At 38.7% G+C, this 24,334-nt stretch overlaps 1 protein-coding gene and 1 pseudogene across 1 annotated transcript in view; one reads left to right on the top strand and one right to left on the bottom strand.

Annotated features, from left to right (window-relative positions):
- Positions 1-893: 893 nt before the first annotated feature.
- Positions 894-1,287, bottom strand: LOC125405726 (small ribosomal subunit protein eS24 pseudogene; annotated as a pseudogene).
- Positions 1,288-19,722: 18,435 nt separating this feature from the next.
- Pik3c3 (phosphatidylinositol 3-kinase catalytic subunit type 3) overlaps positions 19,723-24,334 on the top strand; it is an 87,804-nt gene continuing 83,192 nt past the window's right edge. The window contains exons 1-2 of the mRNA XM_087896180.1: positions 19,723-19,887; positions 21,616-21,804. Of these exons, the coding sequence (XP_087752306.1) occupies positions 19,820-19,887; positions 21,616-21,804 (257 nt within the window). The 5' untranslated portion in view covers positions 19,723-19,819. The remainder of the gene's footprint in view (positions 19,888-21,615; positions 21,805-24,334) is intronic.

Here is a 24,334-nt window from a genome sequence, read left to right as displayed (position 1 = left end):
ACTAACTCTCACTGATGCTGGCTTATAAAATTTATTTCATAAACAGGGTTTCAGGTAACACAGGAGAGCACACCTTAGTGTGCTCTGTAACTCAGAAGCTAGTCGCCCTTTTAGCTCTAGTCATGAGAGGAGGCATGCGGGAGGCAATGTTGCAGACCTACTTATGTGGGATAGGTGCGGATTTTTAAACTACATTACTTACATCTTTCACCAACTTTAAGGACTTGCCAGTCCCTATTTCTCTGAATAACTCTTTACTCTCTTGTCTTTAGGAAATTCTAAGGCCTTAGAAATTATCCCAGGTCTCTGGTACTCAAATCTTTTCAGTACATTTCTCTTCGGTCAAGTAAGGCATACTCTGTTGACCTGCCCTCAGACACAGATTCTTTTTGCTGCTTCTCAATCCATGTATTAAGTTTTCATGCCTGTTATCATGTCTTTTATTTCTAATATTTTGTTCCATTGATTTCTTTTGAATGCTTCCTTCTTTGCTGGGGTTTTCCATGTTTCTATTTATTTCAAGAGAACTCATCATCGAAGCATTTGGTGGCAGCTGCTTTGTCAAGCTTTTATACATTTATTCGTGGCAATGTTCTTATCTCGTTTCTTTCCTCATTTAGGTTGTAGTTTCCTTAGTTCTTGGTGAGAAAAGTTATGTTTAATGTGTCCTTGGTTCTGAAGACAAAGGGCTGCAACATCCTTGACCCTCAGTCTCTTCTAACAAGGAGTCCAAGTTTATGTGTAATGGAGAAACGGGGGGGGGGGGGTTACGTATGTACATACCACCTGATGGGCTCCTTCTATCTCCCTACTTTTTCTTTCTTTCAAGCTTTTACTTTATTTGTTCTCCAGGAAATTGTCTGCATGACACGGTAGATCAAGTCACCACAGATCTACTCCTTTGGCTTTTTGCCAACACTGATGTTTACTGGCCTTTGAGGGCCCTCTGACCTTCTCCATCCTGTTCTTGTCTTCCTTTCGCTGTTTTCAAGGAGTCCTTTTCTTCTCATAAAGGCCACATCTTGCCAGTCTGTGTTTGGACTCATTCTTCTTTGCATAATCTAGAGACTCATAGATCATGCCAAAGCCAGTTGTTTTGCCACCACCAAAGTGGGTTCTGAATCCAAATACAAAGATGCCATCTGGTGTGGTTTTGTATATTTTTGCTAGCTTTTCCCAAATTTCTGTCGTTGGTACTGTTGCCTTCCCAGGGTGATGGACATCAAGGACCATCTATTTCCTTTGAAGAAGATGATTAGTCATGCACTTCCTGGTCTGTATTGTCATTCCGACACAGTATGTACCTGAGCTGCAAAGGAGAAAAAGAACCTATCTTCTTACTTCTTTTCTTAGGTTAGAGCTCTTGTCCTTCATCTTTATTTCAAAAGATTGTTTCCAAACATATTCACACTAGTATTTTTGTCTGTTTGGTAAAGGTGGAAAAATAGGCAGTGTTCACATTCTGGACTTTCCAGCACACTGTGAAAACATGTTAAGTACATGTGTTTTTACATTGAAAGTAGGGACTTCGCGTTCCTAGTTCATATTTGCACTCTTAATCTCACATTTTATGTCTCTCGGCTCTGTAGAGACCTTGCTTTAGCTTTAAGAGCTCCACAGTTACTCCATTTAGTGGTGAATGTTTCTTGACAGGTATGTCTGATTTTCCCATTGAAATGTGAATATTCAATTTTAATTTGAAACAGTAATAAAACCTTAAAAACAGTGGTTCTCAACCTGTGGGTCATGACCCCATTGGTATCACATATCAGATATTTACATTATGATTCATAAGAACAGCAAAATTACTGTTATGAAGTAGCAACGAGATAATTTTATAATTGAGGGTCTCCACAACATGAGGAACTATATATATCAAAGAGTCACAGCATTAAGAAGGTAGAGAACCACTGCTTTAAAATGTATTCTCGAATATGTAGTTGTTTGAGGATGATCTTGTTGGTAACACTATATTTTTATGGTACCATGAGAAAATACATACACACAGATGCTTTAATGTTCCATGGGAAAACCATGTTGGACATAGTTTGATAAGAACACTCTTATGGAACATGCAAATCAGTGAACCTTTTAAGTATATTTTGTGTGTTAGAACTCTATGATTTTTAAAAGGCAAAATTGTTTACATTCTAAGACATATTAACTATGCATCAATAAAAAGGGGTATATGAAACACCACAGAAATGAAATTCATTATTTACACTTAAATGATTCAAAAATTAGAAGAAACTTGATATACATAAGCATTTATTTCCAAATTCCAGAGTAGAAAATATTTGAATAATAGAGTCTAAATACTAAATCGCCTTTTCTCCTTTTAGAAAACAATACAACTATGACTGCAGTAGCAACTCCCTTCTGTAACTGAAATGATCTGGGCAGAGCCTGGGGTGGTTTCGAGTTTGAGTTGAGAGTATTGTATTAACACATTCCAAGTTTTCTTTCTTAACTTATGACTCTGGGGCTGAAATAATGATCTATTTTTCTTCCCTTTAAAATAAATCTTTTCCCGCTTCTAACTACCAGGGGAATATTACGAAAACATTCAGAACTAACTTTACAGAACTAACACAGCCTAAAAAACCACGCATCAGCATTGTGAAAAAGGATGTATTCCCAAAGAGGTAAAAACTCCAAACACTGTCAGCAACACAGAACTCTTTACTGTTGATTCCGAGAAGCATTAAGTTTGGAGTTCTTGCTGCTCATTTAGCAAGAATAAACTTACAAGAAAGAGGCAGGATGGACAGAAAAGGAATATAAACAGGAAAGACTCCCCTGTGCCCTGTGTTATTCTTTATCAAGCAGTCTGCCTGATTCTGAAAAGTTTGAGAGATGAAGATAAGATGGGACGGAGGAGGTGGGGAGCAGAATGAGGTCTAGAGTAGAAACTTTAACACTGCATAATGCCCTTTCTCCTCCACAGTGCCTTGTTCTTAGAGAGATGACCATAAATGACAGGTAGCTTTAGAAAAGTGATGACCGCCCTTCACACACACGTCTGATCCACAAACACCAGGCAGAGAGAAAACTAACTGGGAATGGCATTGGGTTTTGAAAGCTCAAAGTCAACCCTCCTCTCTCCCCCACCAAGTGAAACATTCTCCAGTGAGGCCATACCTCTTAATCCTTCCTAAACAATTCCAACAAATGAGCACTAAGTATTAAATATATGAGTTCATGGGGGACATTCTCATTTAAACCAACACAGGTAAGCCCCAGTCCACTCTGGAGAATGCCGTCCCAGGAACAGTAGGCCTGAACTGTCTAACAGTGGTACCTAGGGATGCAGCAAAGAATGTTAGTAAGCAACATTCTCCCGTGGCCTCTGCTTCAGTTCCTGTGTTGGCTTCATTTGATGATGATGTTAATCTGTAAGCTGAAATAAACCCTTTACTTCCCAAGTTAGCTTTGAACAGAGTGTTATCACGGCACCAAAAATCAAACTACAACACAACCTAGTACTAGAAAGTGGGTATTGCTGGATTAAGTCAAAGCATGTGGTTCTTATGCCTTGGATTATAATGTGCGAACAACCCAGTACAGCATTTCTCTACGGTTTCTGCTTAAGGCTATGCCTTGAGTTCTTTCCTATACATTCCATGAAGACAGTCTGGAACTTGTAAGATAAAGTAAATCCTTATGGTAGTTTTGGTTGTGGTGTTTACCACAGTAACTAAAAGTAAACTAGAACAATACCAAAATGAATATTACAGTGCCCAAAATGTACATTGCCAACGATGCCAAACAAAACAGTTCCCTGTCTTCTTCCTTCAGATATTATATGCTAAATAAATGACTTTCCTATAGACCGTTTTTCCCCATTTGTGACTTTTGTTAGATTTTCCCTGTTTGAAATGCCTTCCAAGTGTTGCACTTCAATGCTGTACTATTAGGTGCTTATAAGTATAAGAAGGTTGACATATGCCTTACTGAGGAAATGCTTGTGTTAGATGGCCTTCCTTCGGGCAAGAATTATAGTGCTGTTTCCTAATAGTTCAGCACTTCTTAATTGAAAACATGTATCAAACAAGTTGCCTTTAAACACAAACATGCAGATAGTGAAATTATACATTGGTTAATGAAGATAATGTGACCAGTGACTTGCGGAAATCTGACTCTATATATCCCTCCATAGCAATGCTTCTGTGTTTGATAGCTTGTTGCTTATAATATTTTGTAATTCATCACTTCAACAAATAACCAGACCCATTTGTAAAAAGCTATGATAAGTGTAGGAAGCAGTACACTGACTTACAGAAGCTCATCCTTTCAGTGTTCAACTGCTCTGGGTGGAAGTTGTGTTCTGGACAGAGAAAACAATGTGAATTCCTTGAGAGCAGATGGTATGATGGAACCATGACATGAGGGGGGACAATTAGTCATCTGGGATAGGTCTACGAAATACCACTCATGTTGTGCCTTAAGGTCCAAGATCAAGGCCAACAAGGTTAATTCCTTCAGAGAACTATGATAAAGAATATATTTTTGCGTTGATTTTGTTTCTGGTCATTTTCCTATGACCTGTGTGTTTCTTGGTTTACGTGATATCACTCGTATGTGATATTCTCTCTGTGGTTGACTGAGTTCAAATCCCCCCTCTTTTCTAAGGACAGCAGTCACACTGAAATTGACATTCTGGCCTTTTGTATGCTTCTTAACAATGCAAGACTGCTCATTTTTCAAACAGTTTACAAATAAGGTTACATTATGAGATGACTGGTAGCTGAGGGTTTAAATTCAAAATTTTGGAGAAAAACACAAATCAAGCCACACAAAAGAGGAAGGACAGCAAACAATGATTGAAGGATTTGGAGGCAGGGTCTGTGTAAGAACTCTGATGAGTGCAAAATTGACTGTAAAGGCAGTGCAAGGGGAAACATGCTTTAGAGGAGAACTATACTCTCCCTAGAGATACTCTCCAAGATTATATGATATTAGTTTCCTATTGACTTTGACCTATTTTAATGTTTTACAGCTATAATTTGCAATGACAAATAATTCTTATAAATAAATGCAATTGACTTACCAAGATCATGCTTGAATTTATATTTGTGCTTTGCATATAGTTAGGACAGTTGTTGGATTCCAGTACTTTCAATGCTTAATGAGCAGAAGGTAATTATTAACACACCTTCGTTTCTATATGTAAATAAAAGATACTGTTTTTACCTTTTTAAAAAAAATCATCTTGTAGAACAGTGTGAAACCTTCCATGAGTAATAAACCAACAAGGGAAACTGTGTGTGAGTGAGTCAGGTTATATACTAGATCCATTATTAAGAAAAAAAGATGTTCCACACCTCAGCAGGGGCCGTACAGATATGGGTGGCCTGCAATACTACCAGAGCCAGGGTGTCATCCCAGCCTAGGCTGCTGCAGAGGTCATGTCTGGGTCTGTGGCCCTGTTACAGCCAGGGTCCAGGTTGACTCACGTGGCTCAGGTTACCCTCAAGGGCCATGAAGAAGCCTGGAGTCAAGCCAGCCACTTGAGTTCAGGTTGGTATTGGAGGACCAGGACACAGCCATATCTGAGTGGCCTGTGCTACCACTCAATGACATGACAATGTCTGGGCTGGAGCTGCAGCTAAGGGTCATGTCTGTGACCCCACTGCAACCGGGGTCTGTACTGATGTCATGCTTCTGTTGCCATTGAAGGCCGTACAGACTCAATGATCAAGGGCCAAGTTATTGTCTTAGGGCCATCCTGCCGATGGGGGCAGTGGTGTTGTCTAGACCCAGCTGCTACTAATAACCATGTTGAGGTCCATTGTTCTACCACAACTGGGAGAATGATGTGAGGTCATGTAGAGATTCAGGGTTGGAATGGCAACCTGAGGCCTTGGTGCTGTCTGGTGATCACATTGCTGTCGGAACCATTCCTACTGGGTGGCCATTCTTTCCATTCAAGGCAAGGATGTCATCGGGGTCTAAGCTGCTTCCTAAGGCCATGTTTCAATCCATAGTCCAGCTTCAGCTTGGGTCTGTGTTGATATCTGTGGTCAGTGTCATCTCAGGAGGCCTAAAGAATCATGTGAGATGAAATCAGAGGACTTGCCCTTGCCTCTGATTGACCACTATAGCAAGAGAGTTGCCCCAGCACTGGGTAGAGAGGGCCATACTTACTACATGCAAGCATGAACTTACCCTGAGAACATGCATGTAGGGGAGCTGACTTGCCACCTCACCGGAGGTGAGTGGCCCCAGTGGGTTGATCTGACCTGCCTGGCTAACACCCAGGCCCACAACTGGTACTTGGATTGACCAACCCTAGCATCTATCCTATTTAGGGATAAAAGTCTGTGAAAGGACTGGTCCTAAAGACGATACCTGCAAGTTCCCCAAGACACAGAACACCCCAGAAGAGCTCTGGTGAGGACCCAGTGAGGATGGTGTACAAAAAAACCAGAGACCTTGAACCAGAACAATGACTCATTGCAATGAACAGTTGCCAGTCAAGCTGATGGGAACAAAGGGTATACCATATGATACACCAAAGCCTCCAGTTCCATCAGGATGGATGAAGAGGTGATGGAGGGTTAGGAGAGAAGAAGCAGAGTTTTGGGTGTGGGTTTTTGTTCTGTTTTAGTTTATCAGGGGTTTTTGTTATTGCTGTTGTTCTTGCTTTTGTTTGCTTGCTTGATTACTTTGTTTTATTTTTAGAGGGTGCAACAGGGATGGAGGAGTATGGGGGGACCAAGAGGTGAACAGAATTAGGGTGTATGATGTGAAACCCCTAAGGATTCAATAAAGAAGTTTTAAAAAAGAAGAAAAAATGGTTTCTTCCTAGTCCATAAGGATGAAGTTTACAAGTCTCAAGTTTTTGAAAATGAGAGATGGTTGAGAAAATTAGACACTATGATGAGGTAAATCTCTAAGAGTCATTTTTGCTAATATGGCATAGACAAAATTATGGTTAATAAATTCTTTCAGACTATGACTTAATGAGACAGAGACCCTCTGTCATCCCACTAATTGTCTAAACTGTTTGTCCTCCCCAAATTATCTAGACACTGAAATGAATATTGTTTTGAAGGCTGACCAAGACCTTTTATGTTTATAAAATTAGTTCCAATTTAAAAATTCTCCCACCCTGTTGGGTGCTGGTGGCTCCGAATCTCCAGAGAAACCTTGTCTTGAAAAAAAACCGAAAAAAACATAGTCAGGTCACATGAAGCACCTATACAACCAAGTACTATCAAAGATCAAAACAGCCTGGGCTTAATGTTACCGCCAGACATTTTCTTTCCATTTATTTATATAGCTGCAAATTACTTTTAGCTTAAATTATAAACAACTAAACATGCTAAGATTTTTTTTTATTATCACAGTACTATTGAGCAAGGAAATACCCTCTTGTACAGGGTCACAGTAGAAATTAACCAGTAGTTATAAAAATCACAAGGTGAAAAAAATCACAAGATGAGGAAAACTACATATATCTAAAGAGAACTGTCTGGTGTGAGAGTACACACTTATAATTCCAGCACCTGGGGACTGAGGCAGGGGTATTTCTGGGAGTTTAAAGTCATCCTCAGTGCATAGGTTATTCAAGCCCATACTGGGACAGACAATTACACTCTCTTAAATCTATTACTCTCATGAGAAAAGGAGAGAGAATAGAGCAGTCATTGTAGCACAGGGGGAAAGGAAAGAATGTCCCTGAACCTGCTGACTAAACCCAAGATATCTTTCCAGAGCTTTCTGAAGGCACTTGAAATCTACTTTGAAATCTAATAACTAAAGAGATTAATTCTATTCAAAATAATTGAATAGCAAGTACACTCCAGACTAAAGTTGTAGCAGGGTTGTTTTATATTAGACTTCCAGAGTGAAGAATAGACAAGTTGTGGGTGGGGAATTTTTTTATTTTGTTATTTTTTGGTTTTTCAAGACAGGGTTTCTCTTTAGCTTTGGGGCCTGTCCTGAAACTCACTCTGTAGACCAGGCTAGTCTCAGACTCACAGAGATCTGCCTGCCTCTGCCTACCAAGTGCTGGGATTAAAGGCGTGCGCCACCACTGCCCTACTCTATGTTTTGAATGCATCTCCTTACTCATAATAACAGTCAACTCCAGAATTTCTGGAAATTCTTTTTACTGCACAAAATAAAAGTTTTTCCTGTGGAAGGAACGCCTTCTAAAGAATAATCTTTCCCACCTTGATTGAACAGACAAGTCATAACTTGAGAATTTTCCTGTGGAGCTGGAAACATGGGAGGTAACTCTTCTCTCATTTGTAGATCTCAGGCTCTAACATACATGGCCCTGTCGGCATTAATATAAAGGACAAAGAAACAAGAGGGGGTGTGAAGAGACTGGGTTTGGAAGAAGCAGTAAAGATGACAGCGGATCAAAGTACAAAGTACCAAAGAGGTCCAAAGAGGACAGCAGGAAAATGGGTTCAAAGATGGTGGGAAGAGTCAACAAAAATTAAATGTGAAAATTCCGTAGGGAAACCTGCACTTTGGCTTTTAGAGATGAAACAAAGAAACCAGCTTACAACTTAAAATCCCAGAGAACCTAGACAACAAAGAGGACCCTAAGAGGCACACACACAATTAGACTCTAATCTACAATGGAAGTAGAGAAAGACAAGATCTCCTTAATCAATTGGGAGCATGGGGATCATGGGAGAGGGTAGGAGGGGAGGGGAGAAGAAGGGAGGGGAGAAAAATATATAGCTCAATAAAAACATTTTTTTAAAAAGGAAATCTGCACTCTGTAAAACAACTAAGAATAAAGTTGTGGCAACTGCACCTGGAGGATTGGTGTTTTTCTCTAAAGACATTTAATAAAATCTTTCACAAAGACCAACAAAGGTAAAAATAAAATGCCTTTAAAAGTGAATTTTTCTGTTGTTTATAGCTCTCTTTTCATAATCAGAAACAATCTCAGCTGAACAAGAAAAAGATCCTCCCCTTTTCCATTTTATTTGAACCAGGAATTTGCATGTTCTACGGATGAGATGATTACAACCATGAAAGGCAAATGTGTATTTCAGGTGAGTATTATACATAAGTCATAAGCCTTACCTATTCAGCGTCTGTGTGGAACACTTAGAATTCATGAGGAATGCTGCTGTGTCTGTTGGTACTTCTTATTTTATTATTTGCTATTGTTACACATGCATTTGCTTTTCCAGCACATGCCCTTCAGCATAAGATATGAGCCTTGCCTTCTAGTGTTCACTAAATATCCAAGAATAGTGGCAGACATTGACACGCAAAAGAAAAATTATTGATGTTAAATTGCTTATCTTTTGAGTAATGGCTTCTTGGTGGGTGAGAGTGAGAATTTACAAATCCCTTTGTTTATTAATTGTTAATATTTAAAATAGTGGGCTGAATAGTAAACCAAATAACCTCAGGGCATCCCATTGGAGAAAACTAAATTAAAGTCTTGTTTTTTTCATAAGAAATACAATAAATTCAACATTTTAAAAACAATACTTTTAATTTCTACTCTTCCTTATATGAGAAGGCTGAAGTGGCCAAAAGATGGCAAGTTTGCAAGTTCAATAGGTTAAGAGGTTGAGCCCATAATTGGAGAAAGGTTTGGAAAGCAGTGAAAAAATTACACCTACAGAATAATCCTCCGAAACACCAAATTTTATGCAGAAGGAGGCTGGCAGGGTCATTTATGTGATTTGAATCCCAGAGTGAATTCATGAAATCATCCTGTCTTTCTTCCCTTTTCCTCCCAACACCCCATCAATCAGAGGGTGTGTCTGCACAGAGATAGTCTTCAAAGTTAAGAAGTTGAGCTGCTTCTAAGGTGTAAATCTCTATTTCAAAAGAGAGAGACACCATTGTAATAATAATTATAGAGGAAGACGTCATGAATCCAAAAAGAAGTTTAATGGGGAGGAGTTGGAGGAAGAAGGAGGAGTGGAAATAATGTAAATAGCATACAGCTTACAAGTGTATAAAATTCTCCAAAATAATTTATTAAAAGTAATTCAATGTAATATCAAATATATGAGATAAACAATGTCTACAGGCTATGGTGTTAGAGGTGTTTGTGTGTGTAAGAGACAGAGAGCAAGAGAGAGAGAGAGAGAGAGAGAGCAAGAGAGAGAGGCAGACAGGCAGGGGGGGAGGAAGACAGAGAGGGAGGCAAAGAGATGGAGAGACAGAGAGACAGAGACCTTCCTGGGGCAAGGTCATTCTCTGACATTAAGCAATCTTTCTTCCTGTAGAGGAGTCCTAGGATGCTTTGAGTTCTTAAGAACCCCATAGGAAATTTGTTTTTAACTTTGAATCATCAACATAGAGCACAAAATTGCAAATATACAGTATCAAATAGAACACAAAAAAAGGTTTGTTTGCAAAATGAAAGATGAAAAGAGAAGATTCACAGTTTAGCTTCCACTGAGAATATACAATCCGGTCTTCATGTTTTTCCACTCGACATCAGTGTTTATTGTAGGACTGCAAATACATTTAATCATGTAGACAAATTTGCAGTTGTAGCATCCTTGAATAATGGCAACCAAAAGTATTTTTTCTTTGAAGAACATTGTTTCTACAACAATCAGTGGTTCCTGTTTAAGATATATTCCTTCACGTAACTTCTTAATGCTCGACCCTTTCCCTAAAAGCTATCTCCTTTTCTCATTGCCTTACTTCAAGAATTAAGTCATTCGTGTAGTCCTCCTTGATCTTCAGTTACAACTGTTTCAAACTTCTAGGTATCATTGAAATCCCTGTGTTTATTAATATGAATATATTTGCATTCTCATCTTATGTAAGTGGCTGGGAGCCAAAATTAATTTATCTTTGTATTTTCCACTGCAGAACAGCATGCATATTTATTATTGCACCTGACATCTATTAACAGTTTCAGCAGATATTTATTGAGCATCTGCCACAAGCCAGACATGATGCTGGAAAGAAAATAAACTCCAAAATAGAACCTTGCCTTGTCTGAGTGCAATTTCACAGGGAAGGAAATGAAACAACAGCAATAAAAAGTTACAGTTGCATGTCTATAAGGTGAATATGTTCTTAGAAATGTGGTGCAAGATGAATTTTGTCATTGTGAAAACATTATAGACCAGAGTTACATAGATCTTCAGGGTATAATCTATCACTTGAAACCCTTAAATCTGACCATATATAGAGTGTCCACATCCTTCAAAAAGATCTCTTTCTACCTATTTAGCTCTATCTAATCTCTCTACATATATCTGTATATCTATGTCTATTTGTATATCTTTATATAGAGATAAAGAGAAATGTTTATGTACTGTTATATAGTGTATTACACATTTTGTGTGTTTCTATAATACAATTACTGAGACCGCAATGAACTCAACGAAGTGAAATTAAATTAATTTCATAGAAATGATTCTTCATTGTTAGACATAGAAAACACAAGTTATATGAGACTGCTCCTGGTACAACATACCATACTTTTTACAATGAAAATTTTTAGGAGCATTATTACACTGGGATAATAATAAAAATATAGCATAGTAAATATCTAAGTCAATTACAGTCTTCTTTTATCATGATCAAATACTACATGCCGTGTACACTGTACTCTCATAGGCTGCCATCCTTAGCACAGCCATCAAACATGTGTTGTGCTACAGTATTAGTAAAAGCCATAGCGTTGCCGTTACTAAGACATTACCTACTCCCTTATACTCGCCCAAGACCTACCTGTGATCTCTCATTGACTGACATACCTGTATATAGTGTGACCAGAGCTAATCCTCATTATTCATTCATTTTTTATTTTGGTAATCTGTCTACTTACTAAAGTATGTGTATAATACCGATTATAGATAGATTTGGTTGCCAATTTGGCATAGCCAATAAAGACATCATGCTTTTGAAAAGCATACTTCTCTAGCTTCCTAAAATTTTAGGTATTCATCAAATAAATCGTATATCCAGTATCACAATTACTATTGTTTTGTAACAATAAGGAGACAAGAGCCCTAGCTGCTCTTCCAGTGGCCACACTTTTGTTCCCACCACCCACATAGGGTGGATAACAACCACTTATAACTGCAACTTCCAGGGATCTTTGATTCTCTTCTAACCATGGCAGCATCTTCTCCCATCCATACAATGAAATAAAAATAGAATAAAATCTTTCTGAAAAGAATTATTTCACTAAACTATTGGAATTATTAATAAACATATAAATGCAACTGTTTTTCAAGTGCTATCTCACCTCCTCCTTCTTTATCTTCTGGTGTGCTCTGAACAAGGAAGCAATAGGGTGTTCTGGCATCTTAATTCCAAATTACTGCTAACTGCTGTCTTAACCATCACAGCTATGGATGCTGGAGACAGGATGTCACCAGGGTCAGGGTGAGGGGTGGGTTATTTTCCAGGCTGAAATCTATCAGTTCTCTTCTCATAACAAGAGTACCAAGTTCTATGGCCTCTTCTGGGTTCTTACATATACAAATTCTCATCTCCTTCATGAACAGTCTACTCTCATGACCCAGTTTATCCACCTTTGTGTCAGTACTTTCATTCAGCATGAGAATTTTGGAAGCACAGCTTTACTTTCACAAAAACTAGAAAATAGAGTTGACACGAAGTCATTTTTAACAGAGTTTAGAGTTTAGGATTGGGAGGGGTAGTTATCAACTGAATTTTTATATAATATCTTGAAAGTTTCATGAAAAACAAACATGTGGAGAGATTGCTTATGTTTTGCGATAGGGCTTTGAACTGTGATCTCCTCCTGAGTGCTGGTTTTACAGGATTGTGATTTAGATTCAGACAAAGGGAAAGTGTTTGAGGGTCGCCACTTACTAGTGTGGAGCAACTGATATAGCACTCAGAGATGTTGAGTGACTCAGTCTACTCATTTAAAAATTTTCACAAAAGCTTTTTTGGTAGGACATGGGGAGAAGCATGGAAATCATCCCAAGGACCACAGTAGTTAAAAGGTCTGGTCTTAATGAAATTTGGAGATTGTCATTAAACTGAAACAAGCACCTAAGGATGACAGTCTGTGTCAGGATGTAAAATATACTTTAGTGATCTATTACGAGTAGTAAGCTCTCATTTATAGCAACATAAAAAAATCAACGTGGCTTAACTTCCAATATAATTATGATTTACCTCATAAGAAATTTAAACGCCAGAAAGTATGGTATTATTTGGTGACTCCATTTTGTTGCCAAAGATGCAGGGACCTCATATTCTTCCCTTCTGTCAACTCTAATTTTACCTTGTATTATCAAATCATATCTGAAAGTCTCCATATGGTCTCCAGACTTTATTTTATTGTGACATCCTTGTATGTGAGAAGGGAGGGTGAGCATGGTTGTTTACAAATTAAATTCAAGCTCTGCTAATGAAGGAATGGGGGTGCTTAAAGCTCAGCACGGGGTGAAAACTTATGTTCACATCGTGTTGAGAACTTTGGAGTTTGTTCTCATCAGACATCAAAAATGACATAACAAATAAAAATGGTCCAACCTTACGCAAAAAGCCCTGTGACCCACTGTAACATGAGGGCTGGCTTGTTGGGGTTTCTGTACCACCTGGTACCCCACAGCCGGCAACTCCCAAGGAAAATCACACACAGGACTCCATAAGGTTGTAAACTGATTTGCCCATTAGGTCAGGCTTCTTGTTAACTCTTATAACATATATTACCCCATTATCCTTATCTATGTTAGCCACATGGGCTCAGTACCTTTCTCAGTGTGACAGCTTACATGTTGCCTCTTTGGTGGTCTGCGCAGGAATGCCAGAGGAACCTCCTGTTCTCATTGCATCACCTCTACTTCCTGTCTGGTTTTCCCGCCTATACTGCCTGCCTGGCCAATCAGTGTTTTATTAAAATAGGATTGACAGAATACAGACAATTCTCCCGCATCAACCCACATTCTGCACCAGCCAGTCCAAGAAAGAAAACCTCTGTAACTGCCTAATTGAAATGATCATGACTATCAGCTTTCCTGGCTCCACCTGCTCCCCAGCTTCCAATATTGGGGCAACCAGAGAAAAACAAGTATGATACCAGCCAATCACAAACCATGTCTTTTTCCAGCTGGCCCGCAGATTCTTCTTGCCAACAACATTAAATCAGGTCATGCTGAAATATTTTCATTTTCTCAGCCTTAATCCTTTACACTTCTCTGATTTCATTTGATTTTCTACTGAGCAAAAATGATGGTGGCTAACTTTTTTTGCTATGTCAAGTGAACAAATTGCCTTTGTAACCTCTAATAGAGGTTAGCCTTCCCTTGCTGCCACATCCTAAAGATTTTAAGAGGTCTTAATCAAAGAGGTGACATAAAGAAACTGGAAAAGAGTAGACATGAGCCAAGCAGTTAGGGAGTTTATTAGATAATGTAGCTAAATATTTTAATAATGTACTCCTGAACCTCACTGTTTAGCAACATGAAATGTATTTCTAATTTATATCACAGTCTATATAGGAGTCTGTTTCCCAAGCACTGATTTAGAGACTGAGGAATTTTCTACACTGTGTCTTGCCCTCTTTCAGAGCTTTACACAACTCTACATGACATCTGTGTCCAACTAGAATTTAAAACAGAGATGGAGTATGATAAATGACCCTGAGGTTTGATGAACAAGACTTCAAGAGCTATACTTTTTCCTTTCTTCAGTTTTCACTTTCCTAGATTGAGTCTCTTGGCTGTAGTCTGTCCACCAATACAATTGAGAAATGTGTTCTTCCAGATGCCTCAAGGAAAACGATGAAATTCGGCACTTACATGATGTTGCCTTTGCCACAGAAAGCCACTGGGATAATTCAGGAAAGAAACAGTGTTTCCTGGATGAAAATGAAAAGAACTTGACAGGGTCCAATATCCTGAAGTCAAGGTATGATATGTATGGTGATAATGAGTTATATCATAGTGTATGATATGATCCTAGACTTCTAGTTTACCATCATACATTACTATGTGTGTTGACAAGGATGAGAAAATATTTATTTAACTGGAAAGGCTTAAGCGAGCTAAAATATTGAAAAGTTCCTATGAGGAGGGAAAAGGCAATGTATGTTCACAAATTTCCTAAGGAGATAATAAGTAAATAATTAGGAGGTTTAACCATGTGGTAAGCCTGGAAGGGAATAAGGCAAGCCAAGGGTCAGGACCATGGAAAGAGTCACAAAGTCTTTGAGAAAGCGCAGTACAATGTGTAGAGTGTAATCATCAGAACTTGGGGACCTAGGAATCTATGCCTGTAACTGCCAGCACTCTGTGCATTTTCTCCATGACTTCTATACTGCTGGAGACCTGATATAGAGACCTGTGGATCTACTGCACTTCTCAGAGCTTGGGTTTTATCAGTTCACTCTGTTCAAAGAGAAGAAGAGAAGTACTACTCATCATTAGCCACAAATACGCAGTGTCCAGGAATGTATATGAAAGTGGTCCTGTCTCTCAAGCTTGGATGTCAGAACTGTAGTAAGTTAGAAGGTGTGCCAGGCTGGAACCAGAAATATAAGGCAAATTGTAATCACAATGAAGCCACAAATCAATGTAACAGCAAAAGGGTTGTTGGTGATAATATGTTTATAGGAAATGCTTGGTTTAGTGATCAGTGATAAATGCTCTTTATTTGTCAATTAACTAATTCAGTCAAGAGAAAAGTGAAAAATTAATAACTCTAAAATAAAGAATTGGGGCCTGAGAAGATGTCTTAGTGTGTAAAGTGCTTGCTATGCAAGCATCAGGATCTAAGTACAAGTACCTGGGACTCATGCAAAATTGGGTACATGTCTGTAATACTAGCGCTGGGAGGGTGGAGGGAGCTGCATCCCAAGGACTCTTCAGCTACTTAAAACAATGAGCTCCAGGTTCAGTGAAAAATTCTGTTTGCAAAAAAAAATGCATTTAAGTATGATTCAATATTTTCACAATAACCCATTTTTATCCTTTCTCTTTTATAACTAATGCAAATTATACTCTTGATGGATTCCCCTGGGCCTTGGGGGCTCCTTCACTGAAATGACTGGTGAATATTTATTAAGCCCCTGCTTTCCCACATTGTCACTTGAAAAAAATTATCAACATCTTGAATTAGGGTAAGACTTCTAGCATTTCTAAGCACCGTTGTATGTTCTACTAAGTTATTGAATTTTAAAATACTTAAGGGTATTAGGAAACTTATAAGGAAAATTTTAATTAGAGAAAAAGGATTTGTGAGGCATTCTTAATCTTACAGTATCATAATTTGTTCATGATGGAAGCCCAATAATAGACAGTTGCTTTTAAAGCTCTAATTGCATTTTTCTTAAATTACAAGCTGGAGAGAATAAATTGGATCTTAGAAATGGGAAAAAGCTAAACTGATTATCACTGTGAGTCATGAGCAATTGGAAGAAGAGATCAAAATGAACACATTTCTAAACCATTATTAAAAACTGCTATTAGAATAATTAAACATGAAATTGAAATGAAATGGAAAACAAAAACAAAATAAAAACTGCACCTCCAAAGGAAAATTAAATGCCAGATCACATAGTCAATGGAACAGGCTATTAAACAAAGAAAGCATCCACAGCTGTAAGCTATTTTTCTACAGACAGGCAATTGTGGCTGCTTTCAGTGCAAATTGTGTTGCATTATTATTAGTGTGTGTTATATTCATGAGTGAAAAGGAAAAAATCATTCTTTTCAGAGTGAATATGCCTGAGGCTCCCATATTCCCTATGGATGCTTCTTGCCAATTAGATGCTAATACTAAAATCCACCAATAATCAGACTTATCTGTCGTCTAGGAAAGACACTATCAGCTTGAGCTTATGGGACTCTTATCATGCGTACATGGATTACATGCATACATGGTGCCTTTGTTTTTCTTGAATTATTAATATATTTAGTATTGTGCTATATTCATGATTTCTTGGGGTTCAATTACTATTATTTTAATTGTTATAAGCTAGTGGTAGGATAGAGTTAGAATAAAATATAAAGATATTTTGGAGTCAGGTTAAAGTCAAATAATGTCTTGATAGTTGAACTACCAAATATGGCATGTTGATCTAGATAGAAAAGAAAGGTTAGAGAAGTGAATTTGCCCTGTTAATACAATATAGACTTGGTAAATTTTAAAGAGCTAGTTCAGGAAGAAGTCAGTTTTGGATCCTGTAGAGTTCGAACAAAAAATTCTAATTTATTAAATTCCTATCCAAAGTGTTTATAGTTAATTCATACAGTTATTTGGTAATACACACACACACACACACACACAAACACACACACACACACACACACACACGCACATATATATATATATATATATGCTTAAATTTATAGGTAAAGTTGAATTATACCCAAATCAATTTACACTCTAAAACCAGGCAATCTAATTACTTCCACATGTCAGGATTTCACAGAGTTAGAGAGGTGTTCCACTGGTTAAAAGCATTTGTTGCTTTGCTCTTTCTAGAAGACCTGAGTTCAGCTCCCGGATGCTCATTGGGCCCTTGAAAACATTGTATAACTCCAGCTGCAGGGTTCAGCCTTCATAGGTACCATATATATGTGACAGAACCTCACACAGACACATGCACACAGTTTCCAAAATAAATGCTAATGTTTAAAAAACCTGATTTAGATCGAGTTTCACAGTGTCTGCCCAAAGTGTATAAAAAACAGAGTACTTGCCACAATTAGTTTACTGTTGTAGAGCTCTGATGTTTATAAATTCCTTATTTTATTGTTGAAAACATATCTTCTCTATGTCCTATTTGGTGATAGTTACATGTAGACACAACTCAAATTTGTGTTTGTTTGTTTAAATATTCGATTATATAGAAGGATAACCATCATGATCTTTGTTAATATACATGTGGTCTTTATTTCATCAAAGATTAACTTTCAGAATCTACATTGGGAACAATACCATGCATTTACCATTTTTCCCCCTTCTAATCTGAACAGCCTCATTCCACTCGAAATTTCTTTGATCTTTTTTTATTTGACCACTCAAAATTCTAAATATGTATTTATTTATGATTACTTGGGTGTTATTCTTTTAAAATGTGGTAGCTAGAAATAAAGATACATGGCCAGCAAGAAGACCCAGTAAAGGCATTTTCTCCTAGGACTGACAACTTGAGTTCTGATCCCCAAAACCCACAGGCAGGAGAAAACCAGCTCCCCAAAGAGTGGTCTTTTTGCCTCCACTCCACTCCACTTGCTGTGCTTGCACCAGCACTGTTTCTGACGCAACACATATGGATGCTGTGCATGTATTCGTGGTGTGTGTGTGTGTGTGTGTGTGTGTGTGTGTGTGTGTGTAAAATCTGAGAGACATCCAGAAGAGGTAGACTTTTTGATGGACCCTGTAGAAATAAATAGGAATTATTAAAATCAGTAGTGTATTATGTCATGCCCAGAACTGTGAAGGTCCTCCAAAACCAACCAGGAAACCCAGTCCCTTATGTCAAAGCAAAGAGCCTTTATTCTACACAAGCTTGCAAACTCGGACTCTCCATGCGTCCAATGTATTGGAATGATCTCAGAGCCCTGAACTCAGAGTTGGTTTTTTTTATAGTAGTAAAGGTGAGAGTGAGGGATTTCTAAGTTTCGGAACCCCAGATTGACATTTGTCTATGGGTATCCTGGTGAATGTGTGCTGGCAGTGAACCTATCTACAAGAGTTGGAATGTTAGGAATTACCTTTGGATGGTCTGTTCCTGGGTGGTGCCTGGGTAATCTGTTTGTGGTCCTTCCTGCAACCAGGTATTGCCTCAGGGTAAACTACTGAGACTCAGGCCTCCATTTAAGCTTATCATGGCTGGGTCCTACATATTACACCCAGAGGGTACGGAAAACAGAAGCGTCTAGCAAATCATTTATTTATTTATTTGGTTTTTTCGAGACAGGGTTTCTCTGTAGCTTTTGGAGCCTATTCTGGAACTAGCTCTTGTAGAGCAGGCTTGTCTCAAACTCACAGAAATCCACCTTCCTCTGATTCCCAAATGCTGGAATTAAAGGCATGTGCCACCACCTCCCTGCCCTCAAAGAATTTTTAAATATAATTGTAAACAAAGACCAAAGTGTTAGGAGTGTATTAAATATTACAAGAATAAGTTACAGGAATGCAGAAGGTTCAGAAAGTTGGTTCCAATTATTATTGGCGGTTTCTAGGCTATAGCTGTAGAATTTGGTCCTGAACTGGTAATTAGATCGGAATATATCCAATACAAAGGACTGAAGCACAAATATTGAGACTGTCAAAATGAAACCCAGATGTTTTTGGTCTTTGTCTAGTCCTTTTGATTTTCTTCATCACACACACACACACACACACACACACACACACACACACACACACACACCAAAACAAACAAACAAAAACACCCAAAACCCAACTAAGCAAATAAAATAACCTATGGCTGGAAAGAGCCAATAATTAAATCTCCTTTTTTAATGGAAACTGGAGTATAAATTAATCAAAATAGTTTGTGCTTCTTCTCTATTTTGGTTTGAACTAGGTGAATGTTACTACATTATTTTCGAGCTGAATTTCTCTTCTGACTCAAGTTTAAAAAAAAAGTTTTGTCAAAACAGGAAGACTGGTATGTAACCACATAAGCCACGCTTCCCGGCCTCCTATTTGCCCTTAAGCAAGATGGCAGGCTCCTCTTGCACATGCGTACTGCAGCCCGCCGCGGGCTTTTTCCGTCGCTTGTATTGCGTTGGGGACAGGGATTGCTAGGTTAAGGGCAGAGGGGCGGGACAGGAAGTCGCCGTGTTTTGAGGCACCGGCGGATCCTTCTTGGAGTCTTTCTCGTTGCTGGCTGTCTCTGCAGCTTCTGCTCCCCGTGCTGGCCATGGGGGAGGCAGAGAAGTTCCACTACATCTACAGCTGTGACCTGGACATCAACGTGCAGTTGAAGATGTGAGAGCCCCGGGGGAGCGAGGGCGGTGAGGGGCGGCTGTCGCCCGGGAGGGGGGCTGGTCCTAGGAGGAAATCTGCAGTAACTGGCGCGACCGCAGAGGGGCACGGAGCAGTTTGCTTTTTCAGCTTTTGCCGGAGTACTGCATTCTAATTTTCTGCAGGAAGAAATCAAACCTTAGGAAATAAGTTTCCCCACCTAAGAAAGAGGAGGAAGAGCTTTCCTTTAGAGCAGGGCAGAAAGGTGGAATGGGGTAACTGAGAATATGGGTGCAGTTTTAATTACATGCGAGATGAGAGAGACAGAGATCGATCCTTTGGACAGTTTGCAATTTTAAAGGTAGAGACGTTGAGAGGGAGTCGAGTCTTTAAATAAAATCTTGGCGCAGCAGTTTTAAAATACAGGTCAAGAGCATGACACCTTGAAATGAGAACCCTGCTGGGAAAGAAGAGTCCCCAGAGAAGGTAACTTCAGAACAGTAGAAACATTGGATAAGTAGGGAAGCTCACCTTTCCGGGCAAAACTGCTGTGTAGTTTATATATTGTCGGAACTTTGCCTTGTGCCATTTCTTGAAGATAGGGAGAGAAATTTGAGGGCTGTGCCTGGTGAGAGCCTTCTTGTGGGTGAAGACTTCAGATTCCTGCGTGGAGAGAATTGTACACGCTGTTCTTTACCTCTTTTGTTCCTATCTCTTCCACGTCAATTATTTGGCTTATTGAAGGCATCTGTCTAAGAGACAGAGCGGCCAGGTCAGTTTCTCTTATGATTGGAAGACGATTGGCTTTGGACTCTTTGCTCTGGCACTCTTCTCAGCTATTAACTTTTCCATCTTGGGTAATGAGTTTGATCTCTGAGTTTCTACTTCTTCATTTATAAAAGGAGAATGCGTGTGCTTTTAAAAGCACACATCCGTTTCCTAGTGAGATGACTAATGTAACATTGATATCCAAGACATGCTTCTGCTTCCTTAATAGTATCCATGTGTAGCGTATCCAGTATGGCTTACAACACTGAGGTTGTTTTGTATTATGAAGTGGTGAAATAGTATGAGTACATAGTATGGAAAAGAGAATAAGAATAATGCCCAGGTAAAAGTAAGTTTGAAGACAGATTCTTGCTATGTGACTCTGACCTAGACTACACTATGTAGATCTGCCTGCCTCTGCCTTCTGAATGCTGGAATTAAAAGTACTAGCATATGTGGGCTTAACAGTTTCTTGTAATAGTGCATTGTATCTTTTCTTGTTTCTAGTATCTATCTATGCCTATACATTAAATGTTTGCTTAAAGGTGGGGTAAATAAGCTGTCAATTTGCAATCAGTAAAGTTTTAAGTTTTTTTGCTTGTTCGGCTTTGAGGCAGGGTTTCTCTGTGTAGTCCTGGCTGTCCAGGAACTTCCTTTGTAGTTCAGGCTGGCCTTGAACTCAGAGATCCCTCTCTGCCCCCAGGTGCTAGAATCAGTGAAATTAATCCTAGGACCTGGATCAAGAGTAGGTGACAGGGTTTAAAATGAAGCCCAAAGAAGAAAAATCTTTTTGTGAAGTTAAAATAAGCCTAGCAATGTTAGGATTTTCAGAGTTCCTTACCATTTATAAAAGTGCTGTTACTTTAGAAATAGGAAGTTGTCATTAGTTTATGGTTACTTTAGCAGACATAAACGTCTTATCTTTTTATATGCCCCTGCGTACTTTAAAACTGCACATCCGAAACAATCTGTTTGTGCTTCCAGAGGAAGTTTGGAAGGGAAGAGAGAACAGAAGAGTTACAAAGCTGTCCTCGAAGATCCGATGCTAAAGTTTTCTGGGCTCTACCAAGAGACGTGCTCTGACCTCTATGTGACTTGTCAAGTTTTTGCTGAAGGGAAGCCTCTGGCCTTACCAGTCAGGACATCCTACAAGGCATTTAGTACGAGATGGAAGTAAGTTGTTCTCTTTGCTGTTGCTGTTTTTTCATTTGCCATTTGAAAGATTGTATACTGTTCTTCCATAGCCTTAAAATGTTCTAAGTTGAGACAGTTTAGCAGGGATTACCAAGGAGTTTCTTAACTGTATATCTGTGAAACTATAAATATTAGACTGTGGAGAGCATGTATTACACATGTAAAGATAGTTGTGTTGATGTGTAATTACTTCATGTTTGTATTTATATGTTGACACTTTGGAAAGTAAGCATTTTACTGTTTTACAACATGAACCAGAACACAACCATGTCTGCACTCTCTGCTGTTCCGCGGCCTTTAATACAAATGCTTTAGATAGTTTGAAATTACTAACCTGTTGTTTAGATCTTTAAAAGTAGATCTTATAGGCCCAGGTAAGATTTATAGTCTTTTTTTGTTTTCCAAATTAAACTTTAGTTTTAGGTTCATGTATTTACATGTTATATTAGCAATGCATTGTTGGCATAGAGGGCCAGCATAAGATAACACAAAACTATTTTTCCGAATAGTATCGTGGATCTTTAATCTCCTGATACTTAGTATCTCATAGACATCATGGGGGCATTTCTAGTGTTCAGCCAGTTTTTATTCTGTAGTCTCGTGGAATGACAGATGCATAGGTACTTGGTACTTTTTTTTAATGTGCGTGTAAAGGGTTTTGCCTGTATGTGTGTATTTATGCCATGAAAAGGGTGTTCAGTCCCCTGGAACTGGAGTTACAGATAGTTGTGAGCTAGCACATGGGTACTGGCAACTGAACCCAGATCATCTATAAGCACAGTGAGTGTTCTTGACCGCAGAGTTGTCTCTCCAGCCCCGAGTGTGTGCCCATAGGAGTTATCTATGCTCAGAGTGTCACGGAAGACGTGGCATGGCCACGTGCACAGTCAAGCGGCTCTGTTGCTGTGCCAGAATCTGGCAATGGTTTCACAGAGAGGAAGCTTGAACATGGCTGGTCTGACTATATCCAAATCAAGTATTTCAGTAGTGTAAATTCTCTAGTGTTCTTTTTGGTGTGAAATATGTATAAATGTTTATGTCTACACAGCACACATACTTAATACATTTTACTCTGGAAAATTTCAATTATATAAAAGTATAGAAAATAATATGGCCAGGCAAGGTGATGCATATCTTTAATCCCAGCACTCAGGAGGCTCTAGGAGGTGGATCTCTGTGAATCTGAGGCCAGTATGAGTTACATAGTTAGACTGTGACTCAAAAAACAAAACATAACAAGAACAAAAATATTTGATGATGTTTTTCTTCTAATCAGAATTGATGGATATCTCTAATTTTCCTGGAGTTTCAAAGTTTACGATGGCCATAAATACTTTTGCTGAGTCTTTGAAACTTCCATTGTGTGTCTTACTGATACCTGTGTATTTGATCCAAGATAAGCTTTTTTCAGGGTAATTGTGAGTGACTAGAGAGAGTTCTGTGTATGGGATTCTTGGTAGCCATCTGCCTAAGGGAGTGAAAATTATCAAGTGAATCCATTTTAAATGCAGAAGGATATTTACAAAGATGAGTACAGAGTAAGACACTGCTGATTCTTTCTGTATTAGTAACAAAACATGCATTACTGAGTTAGCATTTGCAGGCCTTCGTAGGCAGTGTAGAATGCTGATACTAAGTTCACCAGTGACAGTGAAATAAGTTGAGGTGCAAAGGTCAAAGTTCAGCGTGAAACTCTTTAGTGAGACAGAAGAGATGTGTAGGCCGTTTATTTTGGATTGTCGTATTTTCATCAAGAATGCCTTAACATACCATGACTGATTATTTTACAGTTGAAACCAAACCATGGTTGTTCTCATAATGTAAAATTGTATTCTGAAAAATTATCAAAGAAAATGACAGTTTGTTTAAAAATTTTAACATGTTGAAACATGCTTCCAGATTTGTTTATTTAATCTTTATTTTTTTCTGCTGTTCTGTTTCCATATCTTAGTGATATAAGCTTTTTTTTTTATTTCTGTTGGATTTTTTTTTTTTAAGGTGGGGAGTTTCTGAGATAGGGTATCTCTGTAGCCTTGGAGCCTGTCCTGGAACTAGCTCACCAGCTCTGGACCAGGCTGACCTTGAACCTTTGGAGGTCCGCCTGCCTGTGCCTCCTGAGTGCTAGGATTAAAGGCGTGTGCCACTACCACCTGCTTTCTGTTGGATTTTTTGGAGGGTGGGTGTGTATCACTTTGTAGTGTGGGCTGGACTCAGACAAACTCATGAATCTCTCTAGACTGGTCTTGAACTAGCAATGCTCCTTCGGCCTCATGCTAAATTCTAGGATTGTAGGCATATGTCACACTGCTCAGCGTGAGTGTCCTGATTAAATGTCTTGAAATACAGTGCTGTTTTTCAGGAGCCATATTCAAAATTATTTGAACAAGCAAAATTGGGGGATTCCCATTATTCCCATTATTTTTTTAGCATATAAACCTAATCTTTTTGGAGCTTTCTCCTGTGAGTGAACCATTTTTTTATGGGCTAATTTGAAAGAAAGATACATATT

Source organism: Myodes glareolus, chromosome 13, assembly GCF_982192425.1.
Source record: "Myodes glareolus chromosome 13, mMyoGla1.1, whole genome shotgun sequence".
Taxonomy (NCBI): Eukaryota; Metazoa; Chordata; class Mammalia; order Rodentia; family Cricetidae; genus Myodes; species Myodes glareolus.
The sequence above is the reverse complement of the archived record's forward strand: the minus strand, read 5'-3'. Positions and strand labels throughout refer to the sequence as shown.